At 34.6% G+C, this 26600-nt stretch overlaps 1 protein-coding gene across 3 annotated transcripts in view; it reads left to right on the top strand.

Annotated features, from left to right (window-relative positions):
* LOC136036977 (cytochrome P450 2U1-like) overlaps positions 1–26600 on the top strand; it is a 110806-nt gene that overhangs the window by 27440 nt on the left and 56766 nt on the right. For all 3 annotated transcript variants that reach the window (XM_065719378.1, XM_065719375.1, XM_065719376.1), the window contains exons 2-5: positions 499–703; positions 7074–7199; positions 19341–19540; positions 21860–22022. In XM_065719378.1, coding sequence (XP_065575450.1) covers positions 499–703; positions 7074–7199; positions 19341–19540; positions 21860–22022 — 694 coding nt within the window. The remainder of the gene's footprint in view (positions 1–498; positions 704–7073; positions 7200–19340; positions 19541–21859; positions 22023–26600) is intronic.

Here is a 26600-nt window from a genome sequence, read left to right on the forward strand (position 1 = left end):
CAAAAAAAAGAAAACATGACGCTTATTGGGCTGTAGGTTTTATGTCCTTCCCTCTCCACCTCCCAAAAAACAGACAGTCATCTGATAATCAGAGTCAGGGGCCCCAGCACCAGTGTTTTAAGAATAAGGGTGAAACCTCAGTAAGGGATGATTAATATGTATTTGTTTTGTTTTTAAGAATTCATTTTATCTCAAAGTTCAGTCTGCAAAAAGTATGCTTTTGTTGCCTTGAGATAATATTGGCACGTCAAGTATACTAGTTTACTTTTGTGCTGGTAGGTTTATTGGTGACAAAATTTTCCTTTCTTTAGCCTTTCTTATATTTTAAAGTATCTGAAATGACAAGTATGCATATGTTTAGTGTAGGCCAAAATAGTCACCAACTCACCATATTCTAGGTGGTGCTGGTGTTTTTTTACACAAAGACCAGTTACATTACTTGTAAGTTTCCTGCACTCTTTGGCAGATTTTTCATGCCTATTTTATTTTTGGTTTTAGGCATACCATTTAACGATGGACCATCATGGAAAGAACACAGGATGTTCGTGGTGCAGGAATTTAGAAAGTTTGGACTAACGAAACCCGAAGTAGAGTCCAGAATCCATGATGAAGTTCAAATATTCTTGGAAAAGCTATCAAAAGGAACAGGGGAACCGACTTCTATCAATACCTATCTTGCCACGGTTACTTACAATATAATTTGGTAATTTTTTTAGTATTATATACTTCCCAAGAGGACACTGTATATACAGTCACCTACCTATCACTGGTTATAAATAATCCCCCTTTTTCTTAATTATTTCTCTCTATTATTCACTTTTTTTCGTACGTCATTGTTTTATTATCAATTTATTGTCAAGCCCTTGTTGTTGCAATCTAAAGAAAAAGATAAAAGGGAACGAAGTATTGGGCAGTCCACCAATAATGGTTTTCTCAACACGTCGTTGATTTTAAAATCTCGTCATAAAATCTCGATGGTGGACATCAGAACACAATTTAGAAGCATGTTTTTATTAATCGTATTAAATTTATTAGTAGCTAATGAATTGTATTCTCTTAATTGGTAGCTAATAAACTAATCAAAAAATTAAGCACCATAAATTAATTGTTCTTGGTGACATTTCGTTAAATTGGTAATTACAGATCAGTTCTATGGGTATGAAACAGCAGAGTTTACACATGAAACGGGAATTTTTTTTGCCATACAACTAAGTACTTTTTTAGGCCAGTACGACGATTCAGCATAATAACAATGGCTCTTAAGCATAATAACCCTTAATCCATAGCGAAGAGTGAGCTTAAACATCATTATTATTATTCTGATGTAATATTGCTCTATAAGCTAAGGAATAATATATAAACTTCAATGACACATCTTAGTGGCACTGGGCTATTCTCGTTTATTTTTTTGTAAACAGAAAAGCAGCGCAGTCAAAGAAATTATTTACGTCTTGCTTACGAGTGGCTAAAGACCGATCCCATTTTTATTTTGGAATATAGCAAAAAAAAACTATGCCAATATGATTACGCAACAAAAGTATTTAGAAAATTGGTACATAGAATAATTCCGAAATCGTTTTGTTTTAAGTATCATTTAAATACATATAATGAGGCTAATCATACGTGAAAGGTATATTTACTAAATTCAAACAATATGTTGAAAGATGAAGGTTTCCAGAGATCACAAATTGTAAAAAAAAAATTTGTTTCATTTTTGCAAAAAAAGAAGACCGATGTCACAAACCATTAAAGCAGATTTATTTCTCTTTTTTCGGATGATCAAACTTTTCTGGGCGTTAATTAATAAACATATGTCTTGAAAACATTTGACCTGTGTGAATCTAGATAACAAATTTTGGTCAGATGTCTTTGAAGGTATCGCAGCTTAAAAAGGACATGGGAAGGAGACTGGGTGCACTCCAGACTCAGAGGCACCATTTGGGGGGGGTCAGGGGTGGGCAAATGCCCACCCCAGATTTTCCAGGGGGCCCAAGCTTCCACCACAAAAGGGCCCTTTGCCGGCCATAATAATCCATTATGTCCAACATAATCCTTTCTGTCCAATTGATTTGAATTTACTGCACGCCTATTAACCAAAGAGCGTAATTACTTGACGACCCTTGGGGTAATTACGCTATTTGCTATTAATCATTGTAAACTTTGAAAGTAGGTAAGATACATAATCAAATTCTCGAGTTCTGTCAAATGCCCATTTCCTAGATGATTACGCGACACGAAGTGAGTCGGGGGGGAGGGGGCAAGATGGAGTTCATGTCCACCCCAAGATTTGGTCCAAATGGCGCCTCTGTCCAGACTTTTTTCAACATTCCTTCAACATGGCCTGAAAGTTTAAACTTCATACACTCAGGTTGATACCCTCAGATGTGTGCTGCTCGGCACATCACAGATACGTCTTTTTGTAAAAGTGGATGCGCATAATACCTTTTGGTTTAGTTGAAGATGCTCCTAAACATTTTCCATACGATGTGACAGCTGACACCATTAGCCATTCTGGATATTGCTCGCTTTCTCGACCAATAAAGAAAAAATGTTTTTGATTGTCCTTGGCATTCTTATTGACATTTCCCTAATGTTTGACCTTAATACTTCGTTATTTTTTGTAATTTAAAGGATCAACATGCGCTCTTTTTTTTATAAAAAAAAAACACTCTATAAGTTAACATTTTGATCAGATTATTTTTTATTTTGATCAAATGCATTTGGGGATGCATCAGATGCATTTGGGTGTTTCTGAAGGAGGGAGGGAGGTCCGGAAGATTTTTTATGAGAAGAAACTTTTCGTACGGAGGGGGGGGGGAGGGGTAAGAGTTACTCATAAGTTCCTATTTTTCACTTTCCTTCGCACTTCTCAACTAAACTAGAAAATACCACAACTCATAAAAAATGTTTGAATTTGGAAAACCATATTTTCCGCGAAGGAGCATTTTCCATCTGAGGGTTTTCAGTTGGAAAGGTGGAGAGACAAACGCCTAAACCCATAGACAGTGACAGGGCGAAGGGAACCCCCATTAACAGACATAAAAAAGGAGAAATATATCTGGCTTTAAGAGTTTGTGACATGCGATTTTCTTTGTTTTTGTGACACCAAGACGCAGCTTTTTTATAATCATCTTAACAGTCATTTATACCATGACTTTAAAAGCAAACAGTTTCAACAAAGGTGAACAAGCAAAGATTCTAACTGGGGTTTTGCCCAATATAAGTTCGATGGTCTAGTTGCATGAGAGTTTAGCTACACGAGGATTCAGTTGCGCGGTGGTTCAGTTACACGGTGGTTCAGTTGCACAGTGGTTCAGTTGCACGATGGTTCAGTTGCATGGTGGTTCAGTTGCACGATGGTTCAGTTGCATGGTGGTTCAGTTTCACGGTGGTTCAGTTGCATTGGGGCTCAGTTACACGGGGATTTATTTAAATGGGGTTGAGTTGCAGGGGTATTGAGCTGCACGAGGACTCAATTAATAGGGGTTCACTTGCACAAGGGCTTAGTTACACGATAATTCAGTTACACAGGGACTCAGTTGCATGGGGATTCAGTTGCACGATGGTTCAGAAGCACGGTGGTTCAGCTGCACAGTGGTTCAGCTTCACAGTGGTTCAGTTGTACAGTGGTTCAGTTACAGTGGTTCACTTGATTGGGGTTCAGTTACATTGTGGTTCAGTTGCAATGGAACAACCATATTTTAATCAAATAAAGATTTATACATTTAGTTGAATAAACGAAATTGTTTTCACTTTTTAAATATCAGTAAACAAAGTAGTAATAAAAAAAGAAAAAAGAAGAAAACAGACAAATATAATGAATTTGGATACAGTATGCACAACAACAAATAAGAAAATTTTTCATCAGCTGAAACAAAACAGATGGAATATGCTTTAATAAAATAAGACGTGAAAACCATTGTTCGGACCAAATCAACTTTTAAATTTATTCTCTCTTTCAATAACAGCAGCAAGGGGCCTGTAAATCCATAATTTGGTGTTTCTCTTGAATTTCTGGTCCAAGGTTGGAGGTAAAGAAGGTTTAAGAATGCTTTTAATAATGAAAACGGAGGGCTTTTATATCCCCTTCCGATTGGATGTGCCATAAGGGAGATAACTACAGAATTTGCAGGATAACGAATATACTGTAAGCACTAGTAAGTAACAAGGGTTAGGGATAAGTTTACTGCCAACAAGGAGTTCGTAGGTACGGGTAGGCCTTTCAGAAAAAAGGTGAAGAAGAGCCAAATGAGTCACTTTGAGGTTTGGAGAGGCTCAAGAGTTAAACGAGTAATTTTGAGATTTGAAGAGGTTCAATAGCCAAATGAGTCATTTCGAGATTTCAAAAGGGTCAAAACCGAATGGGTCATTTTGAGATTTGAAGAGACTGAAGAGCTAAATGAGTCATTTTGAGATGTGAAGAGGCTCAAGAGCCAAAAAAGCCATTTTGAGATTTGAAGAGGCCGAAGAGCCAAATGAGTCATTTTGATTATTGGACAGGCTCAAAGAGGCTCAAGCGCCAAATGGTAATTTTGAGATTCGAAGAGGTTCCATAGCCAATGAGTCATTTTGAGATTTGAAAAAGCTCAAGGGTCCAATGAGTCATATTGAGATTTGAAGAGGCTCAAGAGCCAAATGAGTCATTTTGAGATTTGAAGCAATCGGAACGCCCAGATAAATAATTCTACTAGATGCGATACAGACTTATGTACCGAGCCGAACAGATGCTGTTGAGAACGTAAGATAACTTTATTTACAGGTATCAATACTACAGGCCTAGTAGTTGGAGTAGATAATCTGAGAATACTTATGACTACTTTTAACTTATGGTAACAGATGTATAAATCTATAAGCCTTACTCCAATAGTCTTAGACAGAAGATGCTGACGAGCACTAAAAAGGAGGTGCACGAGTACACTAGGATCAAAATCTCTCCTAACATCATGTGCAGCCAATATAAGCTTTTCATCCTTATCATTACCATCACTCAGAGGGTGTACAAGGAGACAATGTACATAATCTCTACTTAGGCCTGCTTTAAATCCAGAACCGGAGCTGGAACACGAACTATTTACATCTTTAATTGTAAGCAGCTCCATTAATTTACACAATATCCGGGTGATAAAAATTAGACGGTATGAGGTATATTGTTCCGGCTCCTTACTTGTTTCAGGACTTGGGAAACTATATATAGTGAAAAATATCAGGCACTAATCCAGCCCAAAAATCACCTGATAAAGCAAAGCAAAATGAGCTTCGTACAACCATAAAATAAATACATACCGCAAGCATCTTCTAAACCTCTTGAATATTTTTTTTTAGCTTTTTTGTTGCTTCTTCAAACGTTCACGGACTATTGCAGCATAACCTTGAAACTTGCGGCTCATAGAAGAAGATCCATCGTAACCTTGACCGTTAAGTGTGTAAATTGATTCCTACTTCACCTAAGGTTTGTATCAACCAAAAAATGTCTGCTATCAACTAACTGTTTCTTTTTTAAGAAGTCTATAATTGTTGATAATAAATAGCACGTGGCTTGCTTGGCGGCAGCCTACCATTGTTTGTAACTGCCTTTTCATAAAACAAAAATTTTCTTATGCAGATTACCACACAATACCTACTTGTTGTGCATGCATTGTCTATATTCGTTGGATTAAAACCCATAATGAATAGAGTTAGTTTTTAAGACAGTTTCGCTTTAAATCTCATTTTCTAAAACTATTAAATCATTAATTTTTGTATTCTCTTTACGATAAGATATCTGGCATATTTCGTATTAGTCAAAATCTATAAGAGTGTCGATCCTACAGTAAAAATTTCCTTAATTTCGGGGGGGGGGGGTTGCTATTTCCTTAATCGTCTCTGGTGAAGTGAAGAGGTAATGTTGAGTAGCGAGAAGATAAGTTGGAAGTATTATTGTTATTAAAATTATTAGATGCACTGAAGATGTTAAATTAGAATAGCCAAGCACCTTATCACCTTCATTTATTTTAAGTCTAAGCAACTTGACATTCTGAATACTAGTTTTCAAAGCTACTCTTGCATCCTAAATGATCAAAACATCTAAAAATTCATTGATTTCTGAGCGGTACAGTAGCAGTAACATCTTTTATCCGGCAGATCCAAGAATACCTACGTAATTGAAATTGAAACTTTACTATTATTCTCACCCACTTAGTGTAGCCAATGGGTTTTGTTGACCTAGAATCAGGGCTAATTAGGGGCAGGGGAGGGGGTCAATTGCCTCCCCCAAAAAATGTAGAGAAAGAATTATTGTATATGTCATGCCACGTGACTATCCGGAAATGAACCGCTCTCGCCGCCTCTAATCAAAAAGCTGGAGATTCGTTCTTGCCTAGAAACCGTTCAAAAATTACTCCAGAACGGAAGCTCTCGTCTCATAATTTCTAGGGTCTCAGCTGTTGCTAGTAAAAAAATGGCACTAATATGCTGTTTAGCTAGTTGCATCTCTAATTCTGTACACCTGCTGATGCTTTTTCAGAAGACGGGGAAAGGCAGAAGAAGGGGGTGCAGGGTAATAATCAGAAAAATAGGTTTGTGCCCAAAGGGCTTTAGTCTTCAATTATGGGAGTTAAGCGAATTCTAAAATTGACCCCCCTCTGAATGTATGTTTCTGTGTTAATCATACAGTAATTTAACACTTATATAAAAAACATAAAATGGAGAGAGGCAGGCTACTATTTTATTGAAGATTTTCAAGAAATCCTCGATGGATTCAGCAATTGCTTGTTCTTCTACTCACAAGCTCTGGGGCAATAAGCTTTTTCATATTCTCTTTGTGGCACTCTATATTCCAGACTTCGAAGCCTATTAGTGAATTCGACCGCCTGACTTGCCAAATTTGCCTCAATTGAACTCCTCTCATATTTTGACCCTAAATATATGATTAAAAAAAGGATTTTAGATGCATTGAACAAGTGGCAAATATTATCCGATCCCACCAATTTTTTTATAGATCGATAACATGTCAAAAGGGCCTATTTAAAGGATTAGGAAGTCATATATTTTTGTTTCATTTTCCACTGGTGCCGCAATTATTCTTTCTCTTCTAGGTCTGTCATAAGTGGTCAAAGATTCAACTGGGATGACAAGCAACTATCTAACCTATTTAAGAATATGGAGGCAAACCTAGATGCCGTTGAAATCGTTGGGGCTCATAATTATTTTCTCCCGCTAATGTTAGTAAGCATATTGGCTGTTCAATCACTAGTTAATAATTTCTTCTTGTTTAAGCAGCGGCCTGGAAATCATTTCTATTAAGTTGATGTTTTAGCAGACTTTTTAATATCAATATTGACACATTTAGGTTCAAATTCAAAAAAATAAAACAGTATTTTTAAGGTGAATCCATTACAAATGAAATAATAAATGCAGAGATATCAGATCTAAAGTCTGCATGCCAGATTAAACTTTAACTGAGAACCTTTGGGATTTTCCTCAAAACTTCTTGGATAAAATGGCTTGCAACTGCACTCATGCAACTGCATCTGCGCAACTTCAACTGCACTTAACAGCATTAATAATTGTACACTTCCTATGTTAACAATTACCACCACTACTGCTAAAATTTACTGCAAAGCCATCTAAAGCCAATACAGCTAAGTGCGTCCCTTCTTCAACCATATCTTTTCAAAGCTTCACTCTTCAACCCCTAGTATGAAGCTCCGATTTCCTTTAAATCATTCTTAATGACATCTTCACCTTCAATTTGGAGGTGAACTGCATTATGTTTGGCCTTAGGAGAATGGCCTGAAAGAGCAATTTTGAGCAATTGGTCATCTTTCGCTAGTAAAACGTGTCCAAACTGCCTCGACCTTTCTTTCATTATGGAACTAGAATATCTACAGTTACCAAACTTTATTTATCAATGAAATGAACTTTTCTAGAAGTTACATAGAAAAAATAATATTAAAATACCAAACAAAAGCATAAGAAAAATGAGTTACTTTGTTTTTCGAATTTTTTGTTTTGAATTCAAATTTTGAAGACAGTCAACAAAATGCCAACCAATTTCTTCTGGAATTATGATTTTTTTAGTTTCGTCAGTTTCAACAATAGATAGATAGATAGGTAGATCTTATTTAAAGAACGTCCTGGTGGGCCATGTATCTTCGATGCCTGGCCATAACTGATCGGTGATTCACCATAATTAACCATAACTATGGAAGCAATTAACCATAATTATTGGAAATAATTTAGAATAACTTTTTGAATAAGTTGGAAATAAGTTGGAATAAATGGCAAATTCCAGGAACAACTTATAAGCAATTAACCATAATTGTTGGAAATAAGTTGGAATAATTGTTGGAAAAAGTTGAAAATAAGGTGGAATAAGTGAGAAACTGTTGGAATGAATTGGAGGCAATAACCTATAGTTGTTTGAAATAAGTTGGAATAATTGTTGGAATAAGTAGGAAATAAGCTGGAATAAATCGGAAATTGTTGGAATAAGTTGGAAGCAATCAACGATAATTATTGGAAATAAGTTAGAATAATTGTTGGAATAAGCCGGAATAAATGGGAAATTGTTGGAATAAGTTGGAAGTAATTAACCATAATTGTTAGAAATTAGTTGGAATAATTGTTGGAATAAGTTGGAAATAAGTTGGGAAAAATGGAAAATTGTTGGAATATGTTGGAAGCAATTAATTATAATTGTTGGAGATTAGTTGGAATAATTGTTGGAATAAGTTGGAAATAAGTTGGGATAAATGGAAAATTGTTGGAATAAGTTGGAAGCAATTAACGATAATTGTTGGAAATTAGTTGGAATAACTGTTGGAATAAGTTGGAAATAAGTTGGGATAAATGGGAACTTTTTTAATAAGTTGGAAGCAATTAGCCATAATTGCTGAAATAAGTTGGAACAATTGTTGGAATAAGTTGGAAATAAGGGGGAATAAATGGGAAATTGCTGGAATAAGTTAGAAGCAATGAACCATAATTACTTCCAACTAATAGTCCGAGACGTCTTTTAGCCAGTGTAAATTTATTTGAAGTGATACATAAAGTCTTATTGTTCATTTTAGGAAAGCATATCATCAATCAATTCGCGGTAATGAACTGTAAGTAAGGAGCAATGCAGCTCTATAGTGCCCAAAACCTAAAATGGACTATATTTTAGCCGATTCTTTTGATATTAATAGCTATATTCAAAGAATTGACTTATAATGCTGATGCCAAATGTATAAGATTCATTAAGCCCAGTGTTACCCATCAAAGGCTACTAGCCTGACAAAATTTGCCTGATTTTTAAAAAAGGGGGATACGCTCTTTAGAAGTCAAGAAATCCTAATGAAAATTACGACATCTGATTCAGTGTGTCCAAGAACCCCACTGACGAGGGTTCAAGCTTCCATCTGCGGAAATATGCTGATTCCAAATGTATTAGATTAATTAAGTTCAGTGTTACCCATCAAGGGCTACTAGACTTGCAAAATTTGTGTGATGTTAAAAAAAGGAGGAAACGCTCCCTAGAAGACAAGAGATCTTCATGAAGTTTACGACATAAAATTCAGCATATCCGAGAACCCCTCTGAAGAAGTTTCAAGCTCCCATGTGCGAAAGTGTGGAAATTTGTAGTTTTTTTTGCCAGAAGCGAAATCACAGATACGTGTTAATCTGTTTTTTCCTAGGGATGATCGTATCGAATCAGTGACCCTATAATATCGGGAGAGGGTTAATTTGAAAGGAAATTAAAAATTCAAGTGCCCTTTTAAAGCGACTAAATAGATTGGAGAGCGGGTAGCCCCTCCTCTAACATCTCTGTTTTCCCAATATTGCCATCAATAAAAATGTTGATATGGCCATTCTGGCCAACATAGTTGGCCAGAATGCCTGGCCAACTATGCCTTTGAAGATAACATGACCAACCACAGCAACGGAAGAAAGGTTTTTAAGTTATGAAATTAGCCCATTGGTTACGTATAGTATTTGCTATTGGGAAGTATGCACACATGTTTTGGTGGGGGAGGGAGACATTTTCCACGGGGATGACTTTCAATGCGGAGGGAAGTTTTTTTTTGGGGGGGGGGAGAGCTTTTCATTGGAAAGTTTAATCTGGAAGAATTTTCTAAAATTCTTATAAGAAAATATTTTTATTTGTCTTACTTTTTCTTTGTCGGATCAGTTTTACTTGTGGAGATGTTAAGGGTAATTAATCGGGGTAAATTTTCGCAGGGATTGAATTTGTTAGAGTATCTTTCTATGAAGGGGAGCTTTTTCGTTGCGGCGGATACGGGCTGGGTTCCACGGCTTTGTTTACAAAAGATCAGAAATTCAACAAAAAACCAGCTTTTCAACTTAAAGTAAGGAGTAACTTAAAATGAACTTAACGTATACGAGTGGGTTTCACCTCCTCAACATCTCGCTCTTCAGCATAAAGTTTGATTTTTTGTCCCAATTTTCTAGTCTCAATTCTACAAGAGACATGCAGTGAGAGCAAGCTTGGTAAAATTAGCAAATGTTATAATTTTCAAGAATTGGAGCCCACTGATAAAATGGCTCCGAAAAAAAAATCACTGGTCCTTTTTTAGATCTCAGGATTTTGTTAGTATATTATTTTTTGGCACGTGGTATTTTGAGGCAACATTACTATTGTGATCTCCGTGTATCCAATTAATCTCCCAGTATCAACTGAGAAACAAAATAAGTCTTTATATGTGAAAGTTGAAGAGATGACATGGAAAAAATACTTTCATATTAATACACAATTGAGTATTAGCTCCTGTTACATGATGCAAACTCATCGCCTTTTTCTCTTTCAATTACCTCTCTCCAGGTGAAATTGAAATCAGACGGATTTTAGCGAAGTTAGCAAAAGAGTGATTCTTTAATACCCATGTATGATTCTGAACCCCTAGATTGGTAAAATCGTCAGAAACCCTGGGACTTAGCCATTATAATGGTTTCATTTTGCTACGCTCCACTTAACTTTTGATTAAATTACTAAGTGAGCATTTTAGATGCAACCATACCAAATTTACACCATTTTAGAACTGTTCCAGGGGGGGGGGGGAAGATAAGAATGTGTTCTTGCATCACATTTCTTTCAAATTTGGTAAAGGAAGATTATCTATAAGATTCTGTGGAAGCATTATCAGTCTCCCCCAATGTGTAGTAAGGGTGACTGACTTGGCTTTTATTTTACCAAATTGTTTGCAGTGATTAGAAATTACGTTTATTGGAATTTATTATAAAAAAGTTAAGAATTATAGCTCCTAGAAGAAAAAAGAATCTGCTTTCCAAGACTCTTAAATCACGAGGAAACTTTTAGCCCGCATTTGACACTACTTTTTTTGAAATCCAACTACTCACTTTTACAATCACGTGGATACTGCCCACTTTGACACTGCTTTTGCTAAATCTCACTACCAACCAATTCCACCGATTTTTTTTTTTTTAGAGATTTTACTCGCAACCCTGATTTTTACAATCACATGGAGCCTTTTAGCCCGCTTTGACACTACTTTTACTGAGATCTAACTAAACACTAAATTTCTCTATTACCCTTCTTAGAGAAATTACTTACAACCATGTTCTTAACAGCAAGTTTTTCTAAAATAATGGGATTTATACATAATGAAGGATGTTATGAGAGAAAATTCTGGCGTGTTAATCAGAAAAGGAAATATTTTGATAAGGAATAAAAAAAATGATTGCTATTCAAACTTTTTGACAGTGTTTATAAAATTACTGTTTCTTTCACAAAGTAACTTCATAAGCTAAAACCTTAATATTTGAGAATAATTTGAGTGTCGTTGATAGAGTTTATGTTCACAATTATTTTCTCTCATTAACTGAATGTTAGTAACGTTCTGTGTTGCTCGCTCACTAATGGGCATCATTCCCTTGTTTTTGCAACAGTTTCCATAAAGGAAAGGGAAATATTCATCATGAAAAAGTTTATAAGAGAATAGATATCAAGTAGGATAGTTCTAAGGAAAATATTTTTAAAGGAGAAAAATATGTGTGTGTTAAAATAATTAACAAGTTTTGTAAAAAAAAATGGTTTGAGAAAATAGTGACTTTCATGTTACCTGGCCATTCAGTAAAAAAAAAAATCAATGAAAAAATAAGTATTCCAGTTGGTCTATACCAAACGACACAAAAAAGAAAAGCAGGAGTAATGACATATCTGATGCAGCTCATCATAAAAAAAAATCATTTGAAGACTTGGTTAGCTCCATCTTCAAGGCCTTGGTGCAAATTTAAATAAGCAAAGACAATGTCGATGTCATAGAAGGCTCCACTCGTTAGCTCTGTAAGAATTTCTTTTATTCTACACTTAAGCGAAGTTTAATCAGTAAAGACTAATAATTATCAAAAAAATAACACCCACGTTTGAAATTATTCATTATTTACTAATGAAAACAAAGGTAGGCTTCTTCTCTCCTCTATTTGATCACTGACCAAAGCAAAAATACCACTTTCTAACGAATTTCAGCCAGCCAGCTTTCAAATACCTTAGATGGACAAGAAATAGCCCGTGCTTTCAAGACTGACCTCAATAAAAGAAGGACAGACAATATCCATACTTATAAACTCCACCAGCTACTTCGCCTACGATTAGATTAATCAGAACATAAAAACAATACTCGATAAATTTTCAGGAGAGACAAAGCCTAAATACAGTTTTAAAGAACAGACTGGACTGTAGTTAAGTAAATCAAATTGTGGGACTTTCGAAATGTTCCCGGACATCAAGGAGATCTCGAAGGGTCTTCATGAGTTGCTTTTGGAAGTGTTTAAGTTTATGTTACAAGTTAAATTACTTTTGTATTACATTTATTATTGAAACATTTTTGATTTTTTTAATTTCTTGTATTATTTATTGTTTTTCCTCTCAGCATGTTTTGAGAGGACCTACATTACAGCATACAATTCCAAAACTTAAGTGCAAAGAATGCCAGTTCAAGTACAAGTACAATTCTTTATAATCAATACCAAGAACTAGTGCCATCGTGCATTGGTAAAGCACAACTAAGAGAAAAAGGACGTTGGGAGGGTTCCACAAAAAAAATTGGTCCCCTGGCTCCAGCCTTGACTCTCGATGATTTACCTAATAACTCTTGGTCACCTTGAATGCACGAAATATAACGCGGTATTCCCGCACTTTGTTCAATAATTAAAGCACGTGGCGACCACACAGAGGCTTCTTCGCAAGGGCCTTTCTCTACCATAAATTTTGAAGATCAATTTTTCCAAATTCAAGTACTTAATTATTTCAAAGGGCTTCGGCGATGTCTCAACCCTTGAAACTTTTCATCCACTGACCACAGCATAAATATCATGTAATATACATATAATGTTTTTTCGGTGTCCACTGACGGATAATAAAAGACAATAGTACATTTTTGCCTGTAGTAAAGGCCATACGGCTCCCATGTTATATAATTACTTATTATTTTTTCTACCCAGAGGCGCTTTATATAGAAGGAATGTTCGTATAAACTTCGAAAGGAGATTATTCGATTGGAAATTCGGAAGCCCTAGTGACCTTTTTAAGAACAAAAGTAATTTGAGGGGATCAAGTCCCCTCCCCTCTACGCCCTATTTTCCCCAAATGCATCAGATCACAGTTTCGAGATAGCCATTTTTTTAAAAATGATTCAAAGGTCAGAAAAACAAACTCCGGAGTTGACAAAAACCCCCAGGGCACAGGAGGAGGCATTGTAAGTTATTACCAAGGGGCATATATAAGGGCATATATGGCTCTTATGGAAGGGATGCTCGTATAAACTTCAGAGAGGGCTCATTTAATTGGAAATAGAAGTTCTAGTTCACTTTCTAAGATTCGAACGAGATCGTAGAGCAACTAGCCCCCAACGTAGAGCAACGATCGTAGAGCAACAATCCAGGGAACGGGGACATGGGTTGTAAGTTATGTCCTGGGGCAAGTATGGTTCTAATGTAAGGGAAACTCGTATAAATTTAAGAGAGGGCTGATTGGATTGGAAATTGAAAGTCCTAATGCACTTTTTAAGAGTCAAAATAGATCTAAGGGTAACTAGCCCTCCCACGCCCTTTCTTCTCCAAATGCATCTGAGAAAAATTTTGAGAAAGCCATTTTTTAAAATAGTTCAAACATCAGATAACAAAAACTCAAGGGTCAAAACAACCCCCCAGAGCCCAGGCGTAATTGTTTTAAGTTATGCCCCTGGGGCTTATAGGGTCTCTCTATAAGGTGAGGTCATATAAACTTTAGGGGATGTTTCCCCCTATTTTCCAAAACGAGGCAAATTTTCTAAGGCTCATAACTTTTGATAAGTAAGACAAAATTTGATGAAACTTATATATTTTAAATCAGCATAAAAATACAATTCTTTTGATGTATCTATTAGCATCAAAATCCTATTTTTTAAAGTTTCGTTTACTATTGAGCCGGATCGCTCCTTACTACAGTTCGTTACCATGAACTGTTTAATTACAAATTTTCTTACTAGACAATAAATTTTGGCCGGGGAAGCAGGTGAACTAGGGTCTGTGGGGGTGGATTGTTGGCCCCCCTGTCGTATAGCAAATTACGTCCCTGTATATTAAGGGACATATTATCTTTTATGATTTTGATAGATAAAGAAAATTTTCCATATTTCTGCAAAAATACAACGCCAAAATATTTTAAAATTTCTTTCACTAGATGATTTTATGCATTGAATCAGAAGCCAGAGAAATTTTTTTAAGAGAAAGAGATTTATACATTGTGAAGGATGTTATGAGAGAAAATTCTGGCATTTTAATCAGAAAAGGAAATATTTTGATGAGGAATGAAAAAATAATTGCTATTGAAACTTTTCGACAGTGTTTATAAAATTACTGTTTCTTTCACAAAGTAACTTCATAAGCTAAAACCTTAATATATGAGAATAATTTGAGTGTCGTTGATAGAGTTTATGTTCACAATTATTTTCTCTCATTAACTGAATGTTAGTAACGTTCTGTGTTGTTCGCTCACTAATGGGCACCATTCCCTTGTTTTTGCAACAGCTTCCATAAAGGAAAGGGATATATTCATCATGAAAAAGTTTATAAAAGAATAATTATTGAGTAGGATAGTTCTAAGGAAAGTATTTTTAAAGGAGAAAAAATAAGAGTGTGAAAAAAATTAACAAATTAAAATAGAAAAATTAAAAAAAAAGAAAAATAAAATACAAAAATGCAAAAAAATACAAAAAAAGAAAAATTAAAATAATTAACAAATTTTATAAGAAAACATTTTCCTTGAGAAAATAGTGACTTTCATATTACCTGGTCATTCAGTAAAAAAAAAAAATCCGTGAAAAAATAAGCGTTCCAGTTTGTCCATACCAAACAACACAAAAAAGAAAAGCATGAGTAAGTTATGACCAAGCCGCATATTTACGGGCATATATGGCTCTTATGGGGTGGATGCTCGTATAGACATGAGAGACGGCTCATTTAATTGGAAATAGAAAGTTCTAGTTCACTTTCTAAGAGTCGAACGAGATCGGAGAGCAACTAGCCCCCCACGCCTTTTTTGCCCCAAATGCAAGTTAAAAATTCTTTGGTAGCCATTTAGTTAAGAATAGTTGAAAGGTCAGATAACAAAACCCCGGTGTCGACACAATCCAGGGAACAGAGATATGGGTTGTAAGTTATGTTCTGGAAGCAAGTATGGTTCTTATGTAAGGGAAACTTGTATAAATTTCAGAGAGGGCAAATTGGATTCGAAATTGAAAGTTCTAGTGCACTTTTTAAGAATCAAAATAGATCTAAGGGTAACTAGCCCTCCCACGCCCTTCCTTCTCCAAATACATCTGAGAAAAATTTTGAGAAAATCATCTTTTAAAATAGTTCAAACGTCAGATAACAAAAACTCAAGGGTCAAAACAAACCCCCCCCCCCCCAGAGCCCAGGCGTAATTGTTTTAAGTTATGCCTTTGGGGCTTATAGGGTCTCTCTATAATTGGAGGTCATATAAACTTCAAAGATGGCTCATTTGATTGGAATTTGAAAGTTATAGATACTTTTTTATGAGTCAAATATGAACGGAGGGTATCTACCCCCTTCCCTCCACACACTCACACACAGAATCTTTTCCCCCGAAGAATCCAATGGAAATTTTTAGATAGCCAGTTTGTTTTAAATATTCCACCGATCAGATAACAGACAATCCATTGTCAACATGCCCGCCAGAGCCTGGGGAAGGGTTATAACTTATGCCATTATCGTATAAACCTCGAAGGGGGCTCATTCATTTGTAAATCGAAATTTCTAGTGTGCTTTTTAAGAGTCAAAAGTGACTGGAGAGAAACTAGCCCTCCCCCTCCCAAGGTCCTTTTCCCGAAAATGAATACAATCAAAATTTTGAGATAATTATTTGTTTCAAAACAGTTTAAAATTCAAATAACAAAACTTGGGGTCGACACAACTCCCCAGAGTCCGGAGACAAGTGTCGTAAGCTAGGCCCCGGAGGCATATAAAGTCTTATGTAAAGGGTGGTCGTACAAACTTCAGAGATGGCTCATTTGATTGGAAGTTGAAAGTTCTAGTTACCTTTTAAGAGTCATCAAAAGTGATCATAGGGCATCTACGCCTTTTTCCCCAAATACATCCGATAAAATTTTGAGAGAGCCATTTTTTTCATAATAGTCCAAAATTCAAATAACTATAACTTAGAGGTGGATAAGTACTCCATAGCACCCAGGAGAAGAATTATAACTTATGTAAGGTCTAAGTTTTTAAGAATCCAAAGTGGTCAAGAAGTAAGAAGCCCCCACCCTTGTGCCTTTTCCCCCAAACGCCCGTTTTACTAACGGATAAAGCATCATTCTTTTACTTAAATAACAAATTCTCTTACTTAGAATTATCATTCTCTTACTTAAGTGGCTACAGGGTCCTGCAAAATTAGTTTACCCTTTTTTATTATTATTATAATAATTGGAAGAACAGAATTCAAAGACAAGTGAGAATTGGATTAAGGTTAGTTGTTAGACCTTGGTCGTCTTCAGGGAGTAGTGGTTATGTACTTCCACTGAATAGTGTCTTCACTACAACCAAGAATATGGATACTGCCAGTTTCTCTAACGGTAAAAGCATAAGGCCTGCTGCGTATTTGTAGCTTTACTAAAATGAATTTTATTCCGAATATTTTCTTTTTTTACTATTTACAACACTGAAAATAAAATAAACATTGCATTGAATCCAGACCAATGTTTATCAATAGCCTAACTAGGCCTTGTGGCTTTCACTATTCCCGAAATTTTGGGAATTTCTCCGAAAATATTGCAAAAACGGAGTGGCAAAAACACTTCAGCCTAGAAGCGTCAGTGCTTTAAATTCGGCCCTGGGTAAAACAAAATCTTGAGCTGGTGAGCTTTCAGCAATTAAAGTCACTATATGAAAAATATTCAGTTTCATTTTATTCGTTCTTGCCAGAACTGTTAATTAATTTCAGAACAAAAATTATTTTGAAATAGAGAATTTTAAAAAACTTGAAAGTTTGGCAATCAAAAACGAACAGAAACTAATTAAAAAAAAAACTTTCCGAAAAAGAAGTTTCCTAAGAATAAGTAAAGGCCATATTCAACTTAAAGTCAGAAGAAATAGAAACCTACAATAACTAAAATTCAAAACGACCAGGAATTACTATTACAGAATAAATGAAACCGAAAACAAACGGAAATTAAATAAGCAATCATAGCAAAAAAACTAACTACAGGTACTAACATAAATGAATAAATAAACCTTAAGACGAGTAAAGCTCAAGTTGAATATGCAAATCAAGTTCAAAACGAATAAATTTTTTGCTATTGAAGGAAAATGAAACCCAAAACAAACAGAAATTGAATAAACAATTTTAGCAAACAACTATGCAATAGGTACTAATATAAATGAATAAAAGAAAATTTTAAAACGAATGAAACTTTAATTGAACATGAAATCAAGCTTCAAACGAACAAAAATCACTATAAACAGGAGTTTGGGTTTTGCCTCCTTCTCTCACTGTAAAAATCTAAAACCTATTGTGTCATAGGCGCTTTACTGAAAACGAATTATATTACAAATATTTTATTTTGAAATGATGGGCTTTCAGCAATTTTAATTTTAATAGTTATTTCCAAGACTGTTCAAGACAAATATAGCTTCACTACAAACAAGAGTTTGAATACTGCCCCCTTCCCTAACTGTACATGTCTAAAGCCTACTACGTCGTTGGTGTTTCACTGAAAAATAATTGTATTAAAAATATTTCCTGTTCCAGTTATTGCAGCATTGAAATTGAGAATAAAACTACAGTTAAATAAAATATTGAACTGATGATCTTTTAAAAATTAATTACATTATATACCAAACATTCTGTTGGATTTTATTTGTACTTTCCAAGCTTATTCAAGACACATATACGTTCCAGTAATGCGCCAATGTGCAGTAGGCTTTAGACTTTTACAGTGAGAGAAGGAGGCATAACCGAAAATCTTGTATATAGATATTTTTGTTCGTTTCAAGCTTGATTTGCATGTTCAATTGAAGTTTCACTCGTTTTAAGATTTATATACTCATTTATATTAGTACCTGTTGTGTGTTTTTATGCTATGATTGTTTATTTTATTTCTGTTCGTTTTGGGTTTCATTTATGCTTCAATAGCAAAATATTTCTGTTCTTTCTAAGCTTGATTTGCATATTCAACTTAAGCTTTACTATTTTTAAGATTTATTTACTCATATATGTTAGTACTTGTTGTGTGTTTGTATGCTATGATTGTTTATTTAATATCCGTTCGTTTTGGGTTTCATTTATGCTTTAATAGCAAACTATTTTTGTTCTTTCTAAGCTTGATTTGCATATTCAACTTAAGCTTTACTATTTCTAAGATTTTTTTAGTCATTTATATTAGTACCTCTTGTATGTTTTTTGGCTATGCTGGCTTATGTAATTTCTTTTATTTTTGGGTTTTATTAATTCTTAAATATTAATATCTGGGTTTTTTTTAGCTATTGTAGGTTTCTATTTCTTCTGATCTTAAGTTTAATACAGCCTTTACTTTTCTTTTATGATTTTGATAGATAAAGAAAATTTTCATATTTCTGCAAAAACACAAAGCCAAATATTTTGAAATTTCTCTCAGTAGGTTATTTTATGCATTAAATCAGAAACCAGAGAAATTTTGTACAACTTCTTCTGTAGTTTTCGTTACAGACTCGGAAAAAATAACCTCTAAACCAACTTCATATTCAGGGACTTCTATTGCCCTTTGTGCTGCAGCTTTTCAGCAGATTTCGAAAGAAAATTTTATTTCCACTTTTGTGTGGAAGAATGCTGGTTTTTGGAGATGACATTAATTACTTTTTCTCCTTAGGGCCTACCAACTGGTGAGGAATAATCCGCCAAAGCTGTTAAAAATCGTAATTTCCCGCTTCATGTATTTCAACACATTAATTAATTCTTGTCAAAACCGTCAAGAAGAAGAAGAAGATGTAATTTCAGAAAATATGATTTTTGACTACTTGAAAGAACTCAACCAGCGGAAAAAGACAAACAAAGGAACAACTTTCTCAAGTAAATAAATTTGATGAGACTCTTGCCTCTAGTTCCGTACCTAAGTTTGTTATTTACATTGCAAAGAGGTAGAAGTGAGTAACGAGTGGAAAGTAAATAACCTTTTCCCTGTTCAGATTGTAATTGTTTTACTCACACTTGCTTTTTGAACATTTTGTAAAAAAAATAGGTGATTTTGGCAAACGTTGGAAAACAAGCCATCCCCAAAAAATTGTTTCAAAAAAATTTACATTTGATTTTCTAAAATTACTTATAAATTTTACTTATAAAAAATACTTAGGAAATGAAAAAAAAGAAAAAAAGGGAAAATTCTGCTAATAACTCACTGTAGCACCAAACCGCCTCACACCAACACAACTATACATACTCCGCTTCTACCTTAATATAGTCAAAGTATCAGTATTAGTTCTTTATCGTTTTTTTTTTTACGTCTTCAGAAGGGTGGCCAAAAAGTATAATCTTTGGCAGTCTGTTATCTTTTACCTGTAGATAGTGCTCTAGCCACCGTACCATTTCTTTCATAATAGCCCTAAAAACTGGAATAGGACAATATTTTTGGTACAGCAAATAATTTAGTATTTGGTCAGTAAAATGAAAACTTAAGAAATCTTAAAGATTATCCAAAGACATTTCCTTTTGAAAAATCGGTTAAAGCTTCTTTTGCCTATCGACCAAATACGTTTAAGAATGGTACTTTACCGATTTTATTATCATGGCTTCCAGTATTCTTGTCTGGATTATCAGAATTATCTTCCCTTTTTCCTTTCTTTTTTTAGTTGTGAAAAAAAAAAATACCTACCCCTTCCCTGGAAGCAAGGGACTCGTAATCCACGAATAATATCTCCAGGATTTTGAGTGACACTAAGTAGTAGACTGATCTACCACACAATACATCCTTCAAATTTGTGCCATTATTCAATTGATCGTAGTTTTGCTATTTTCACTCCAAATACCTACTTGCTGTCATGGGAGTGGTTGTTCTGAAATAAACTTTATAAAGGCCATTCATCCCTTAAAATGGTTTTGTTTATTCTTGTCCTTTATCCATATGGAAAGTCTTGTTCCTCAAACCTTCTCCGTTTTTCCACTATTACTTCTGAAAGTAGCATTAATCCACAGAAAAATACAAGGGTATTGCTATGGGGCAATAACGGCCAAAAGTAATCCCTACCCCGTTGGACGAACAATCGAAGCAAGTACAAGGCTAGGATCACATAAAAAAAAAAAACGAAAAAAAACACAAGTTGACCATCCTTACTTTCTAGATACCTAGCTGCCCTCTAAACAATCCCTAAACTATACCAATGCAAAAAGACAGGAATTCTCAGAAATTATGCTATGCTATTGTTTATCGAGTTGTTATATCGAGTATCGAGTGGTATCGAGATGTTATACATTTAGTAAAGTGACCCAAACTATCTTGTCAGTCATTTTAAAACGATGTGATTGGAGGGGAGTATATAGTGTAGTTGAAAATAATTCTTTCTTTATGCTGATTTCCGATGTCTTAACTTTTGTTAAGGTTTGAATTATTTAGATCTAGTATTATGTATTAGAAAGTCCGTTTGATTGAAGCAAAATGGAGGAATTTTAAACAATCTTAATGTTTGTTTTTTTGTTTTTTAATTCGGCTATACAATCACCCTCATAGAGCTTTTCTTTGAGGGGTATATTTTAACAGTAGTTTTTAGGTGTGGTGCTCTATCATGCGTGCAGTAGTAGCTGAAGCCAAGTAGAGAGGAGACCAGGGCCTGCAATAGCAAAAACACAACAAATTTTAAAAATATCCCTCTCTGATGGTCATGTAATACTATTTAAAAAATAATAACGTTTAATTAGTATTAACTGAAAAATAGTTTATAATTCCGAGAATAAAATTTAATTTAGAAAGAAAAAAAAAGAGACTGAAATTCAAAAGCAACACCCAATTCAAATAAAAGATTCGTCATTGAAACATTTAGAATAAATATTTTAAATGGATATAGCTGTGCCCCACCTCGAACAACTATGAAACCCCCTTTTTGCATTGGTGGCACTGAGGTAGCACTGATGCATCTCCAGCTTGGTGCCCCTATACATAATTTTAATTTCAAGAAATGGATCTTCTAATATTTATACGGTTAGTCAATACTATTGACGAGATTGCATGTTTATCTATTTCTCCCGTTATAAAAATAAAATTCTGCGACTTTCAAAAAACTTGAAAAAGAAGATACTAGGTTTCGGCAGAAAACAGCCAATTTACATCCTTGTTTCCTTTGTATAAGAATTTTAGTTTTAGGCATTATTTTTTAGCTAGTTTATTATTCTTTTTTTCAGGAACACAGCTCTTATTCATGGTATCTGATCTTTTTGTTGCTGGAGGAGAAACTACAATAACGACGCTTCAATGGAGTGTTCTTTTCCTTGCATTATATCCTGAATGGCAGGAAAAAGTCAGGGAAGAAATTAGAACTGTCTATGGAAAAGAAAGACTTCCAAGGTATAATATTTTTATTTTCTGTGCAGATAAAGACCCTGCTCCCCTTTTCCTGGATTAAATGGTCAGTAAAATTCTAGATGAGGAGCTTTTAACTATCCTGGAAAATAGTTGTACCAGGACAATGAGACTTAATTAAATTTGAGCCTAAATTATGTCCCAGGAAGGTGTTTCCAATCTCATATATTCGTTCCCTATTTCTAAATTTGAAATATTTCTTAGAAGATTTATCTTTAAAAGTTTTCCGTTTATCTTGATCTGGGTCTTCTGTTCTTTGGTTCTAGGTTTTGAAAATATAGTTCTAATGAATTTAGTAGGTTCTAAGCCTTGTTATAATTCATAGAATTTTTGATTCTTCAATACCTTGTAAAGTAGGATTTCACAAAGTTGTGAAGCTCAAAACACATTTCTTGGGCCTTTATTTCTTAGCAGATTCATTTCTGAAAGTTTTATCTTGAAAAACCAGTGCAAGTTCTTTAAAGGTCAGTGCCATTTGGAGGGGAATTAGGTGAAGATCCTTGAAACATTCCTTAAAGTTCTATGGCTTTGCTCAGCAACTTTCCAAGGTAGCTAGAAGCTCCTTATCTATAATTTTACCAAAGAATTTCATACGAGGATTAAATGCTACTACTGAAAAATATAACAGGCTTTACAACGGTGAAGTCAGACACCATATCGAGTCGACGATTCCAGTTCAACCCTGAGTACGAAAGGGTGGAGTGGTATCGCCTTATCTATTTAATTCTTGCATTCAAAATGTGTTGTCAGGAATCAGACCTTCGTATTTTCATAATTTAACTGATGCGTCAAATATTGCGTTCGTGGACGACCTGCTAGTTTTAAGCTGGACCAAGTCTATTTTGGTATTATCTGTGCAATGTATTTCTGTGATGTTTTGGAATGTTTGTCTGTCTTTAAAAGTTGATAAATGTGAACGTTTAGTATTCAATCCCAAATCGTCAACTCATAATTCGTTCAGTAGTTTCTCAGTAATTCGTAAGTTTACGGTGCAAATTTATTTTGCATTATTACGGTTATTATTAAATTTATTATTATTAAGTTACGGTGCAAATTTATTTTCGTATTATTACGGTGCAAATTGCAAGTTTACGGTGCTTAGGGATTAGTACTTCTTCAAAAATTCCTTTTTTGCGGCTTTAAATTCTGAGAGATGTCAAAGAAAAGTTGAAAATTGGATTTTCGGAAATTGTACCTAACTTTGGAAAATATTCACGCCAAGCTTTAGCTAAAATCTATTCCTAATATTGTGACCATTTTGTCTTATTATTAAGCGTTATTTATTCGTTTTGAATAAGAAAGATTTGTGCCAGATCCTTGTTCCTTATTTAGATTAAATAAAAAAACAATTTTTTTAACTGAAAGTAAGGAGCGACATTAAAACTTAAAACGAACAGAAATTACTTCGTGTATGAAAGGGGCTACTTCCTCATCAACATATTATTAAATATGTTCTATTGTTTAAATTAAAACTTGCTTTGAAAAGTTTATTCAAACTAAATTAAAAAAATTTAATGTTGTATTGTTAAATATGATCTACTAGCTGGAATTCAAAACCAAATTTGAAATGACTTTTTGAAAATTCAAAGAAAATTAAAAAGGAGAATTAAAGCTTACTGCAAAAAACAATCTGTTTAAGGAAGTCCGATTGATTTCATAATTTTAAAAAAAGCGGGTTTAAATCAAATAGAACTAAAAATATTTTTTTCTAGTTACCACAAGAATTTGAAATTTTAAGACTAAAAGCTGGCACGTACGCAGGGGGGGGCCTTCGGGGTCGGCCCCCACCTCGAAATTTTGTGAAATGTTTAATTTCCCCATAGTTTCTTGGGATTTCTGGCAAAAGTAGGACATTTATTAAGAATCTAGATACATGTGTGAAGCCTTTTTTGGGGGATTTTACAGCATGCAATTATCCGGTCAAGTCAGTGTCCAATTATTAACCCATTTTCTGTCTAACTTTTTACCCTCTTTGAAGTAATTAGCAATTTTATTGTTATTTTTTTGTAAAGAGAGTTTGCTTTCCACAGCAAAATAGAATTATTTTTGATATTACGGCGTTTATCCCCCCCCCCTTTTCAGGATAAAGTGCAGCTTTTAATGGATCAATTTTGGAAACTATCATTTTTCATTAAAATCTACGATTTTGCAATAAAAGAATTACCCCCCCACAGCACCCATATTGCACTGTTAAACCTAAAATTTCCCTTTCAGTGGGATATAATAGATTCATCACTGGTTCTAAATCGCTATGAACATAACCTGAGCCTAAAACGTACTTTTGAGGCTTCAGTCTTCTTCCCCCCATCCGCTACAATACTACAGATTAAAGTTAATCTGTATTTTCCGATATAGGTGCTTTTTGCATTACTAAATAAAAAAAGTGTTACTTTATATCTGCTGTTTTGAAGGTTTTGCCACCCCCCCCCCCGAAAAAATTTCTGCGTACATGCCTGACTAAAAGTGAATGCATAAGGGGAAGGGGTAGAATTTATCAAACAGTTCGTGCTAAAAAACTCTAAGTAAGGAGCAACTAGGCTCAATAGTAACTGAAACTCTTGAAAAAACACGGTTCTGATAACAATAGATACATCAACAGAATCGAATATTTATACTAATTAAAAATATAAAAAATTCATTTTATATATCATTGATCATATCAAATTAGTAATCCTGAAAGATCAGGAGAAGGCTCCTTGAAAATCAGCAGTTCTGGTGCTCATTTTATGTGACCTAAAAGATTGGAGGGCAACGAGCCTCGCCTCCAAAGTCCATTGTGTCCCTGAAAGTCGTCCGAACAGAATATTGAGATAGCTTTTTTGTACATAATAGTTGCAAGGTGCAGTAAATATGCCTTTGGGGATAACATGACCCACTCCCCACCTAGTCCCTTGGGAAACCGTTGCAACTTTTGAAATTTACCCCTTGCTTACAAAGGTATTTTTTTGTTAGGAAGCGTGCAGACATATTTTGGTGGAGGGGGGGGCCTGCTTAGAGGGATTCTCTACAGAGAATTTCTGTGAACACAGAAATTTCTGGGGGGGTGTCTTTCTAGAGAAGATTTTACACGGAGAGAATTTGCCAGAATTTCCATACGAAATTATTTTTATTTTTCTTACTTTGTCTTTCCTAGCTACATTTAACATGTGAAAGTTCCCGGAATATAGTTCGGGTTTTGGAAAGCTTCCAGTAAATAATTATCGCATTGGTGCAAATTGACATTTTTGCGTTTTTAATGTGGTGGATGGAAATCGCTTCTTTTGATTTAATTTTATCGTATTAGTTAAACACCCAGTTGCCTAACTTTAGTCACCCTGGTCGTTCAGAAGATATTGCTGATATGCTATCTCGAAGATCTGAAATGCTTGAATTCATCCCCCGAATTGTTCCCGTGACTTTGCAGATGAGGCATTTTTCATCCGCTGGTTGCACATAGCGTCTTTCTATTTATCTGTAGCCCCTCATTTAAAACAAAACTCAATGTTCACTTGCCTATCTCCTCTTACTCATCTCTTCCCTTCCTAAGCCCTCCCTGAAGTTTTCAACTCGATATCTCAAGCCATTCCCGAGAGAAACGCAAACACAGCTTTATTACAACCTGGAAAGGCTTAGTTTCTTTTAATATTAAATAAAAAAACAAGCTTTTTTAAATGAAAGTAAGGAGCAAAATTAAAACTTAAAACAAACAGAACTTACTCCGTATATGAAAGGGGTTTTTCCTCCTCAACACCACGCTCTTTACGCTAAAGTTTGACTCTTTCTCTTAACTCTATTTTTAAAACAGTAAGAAACTTTAGCGTAAAGAGCGGGGCGCTGAGGAGGAAAAACCCCTTTTATATACGGTGTAATTTCTGTTCGTTTTAAGTTTTAATGTTGCTCCTTACTTTCATTTAAAAAAAAACCTGTTTTTTTTATTTAATTTCTGGACGTTTTTGAATTAATGCATGTTTTGATCTTGGCTCTGCGCACATAAATGAATAAAAAAAAAATTTGTATATTAATTAATTGCAATTAATCGGAAGATTTTGAGAAAAAGGAGCGAGGTAGGAGGCCTATTTGCCCTCCAATATTTTGATTACTTAAAAAAGAAACTAGAACTTTTAATTTTTTACAAACGTTTTCATTGGTGAAAAATATACATAACTTGCGAATTAATTTACGTAACGAAATTCTATATTCGTATGTTTTTATTGCGTGTATGAGGGGGTTCAACCCTCGTCGATACCTCGCTCTTTACCCTAAAGCTTAAATTTTGTCCCAATTCCTTAAGAATGAGCTCTGAATCACAAAGGCCGTAGAATAAATAGTTGAAATTACTAAAAATACTTTAGTGTAAAGAGTGAGGTATAACGAGGAGGTAAGCCCCTCATATGCGTAATAATTTTTGTTCGTTTTAAGTTTTAATGCTGCCCCCTACTTTCATTAGAAAAAACTTTTCATATTTATTTTTTAATTGTTTTTTCAAATAATGCTAGAAAATCCTGCGCCCCCTTCATTGAAATTCTCTTCCCCCATGACAAGTTTCTCCATGGAAATATCCTCCCACGTACCCCCCTCAAATCT

Source organism: Artemia franciscana, chromosome 16 (genome assembly GCF_032884065.1).
Source record: "Artemia franciscana chromosome 16, ASM3288406v1, whole genome shotgun sequence".
In the NCBI taxonomy this organism is placed as follows: domain Eukaryota; kingdom Metazoa; phylum Arthropoda; class Branchiopoda; order Anostraca; family Artemiidae; genus Artemia; species Artemia franciscana.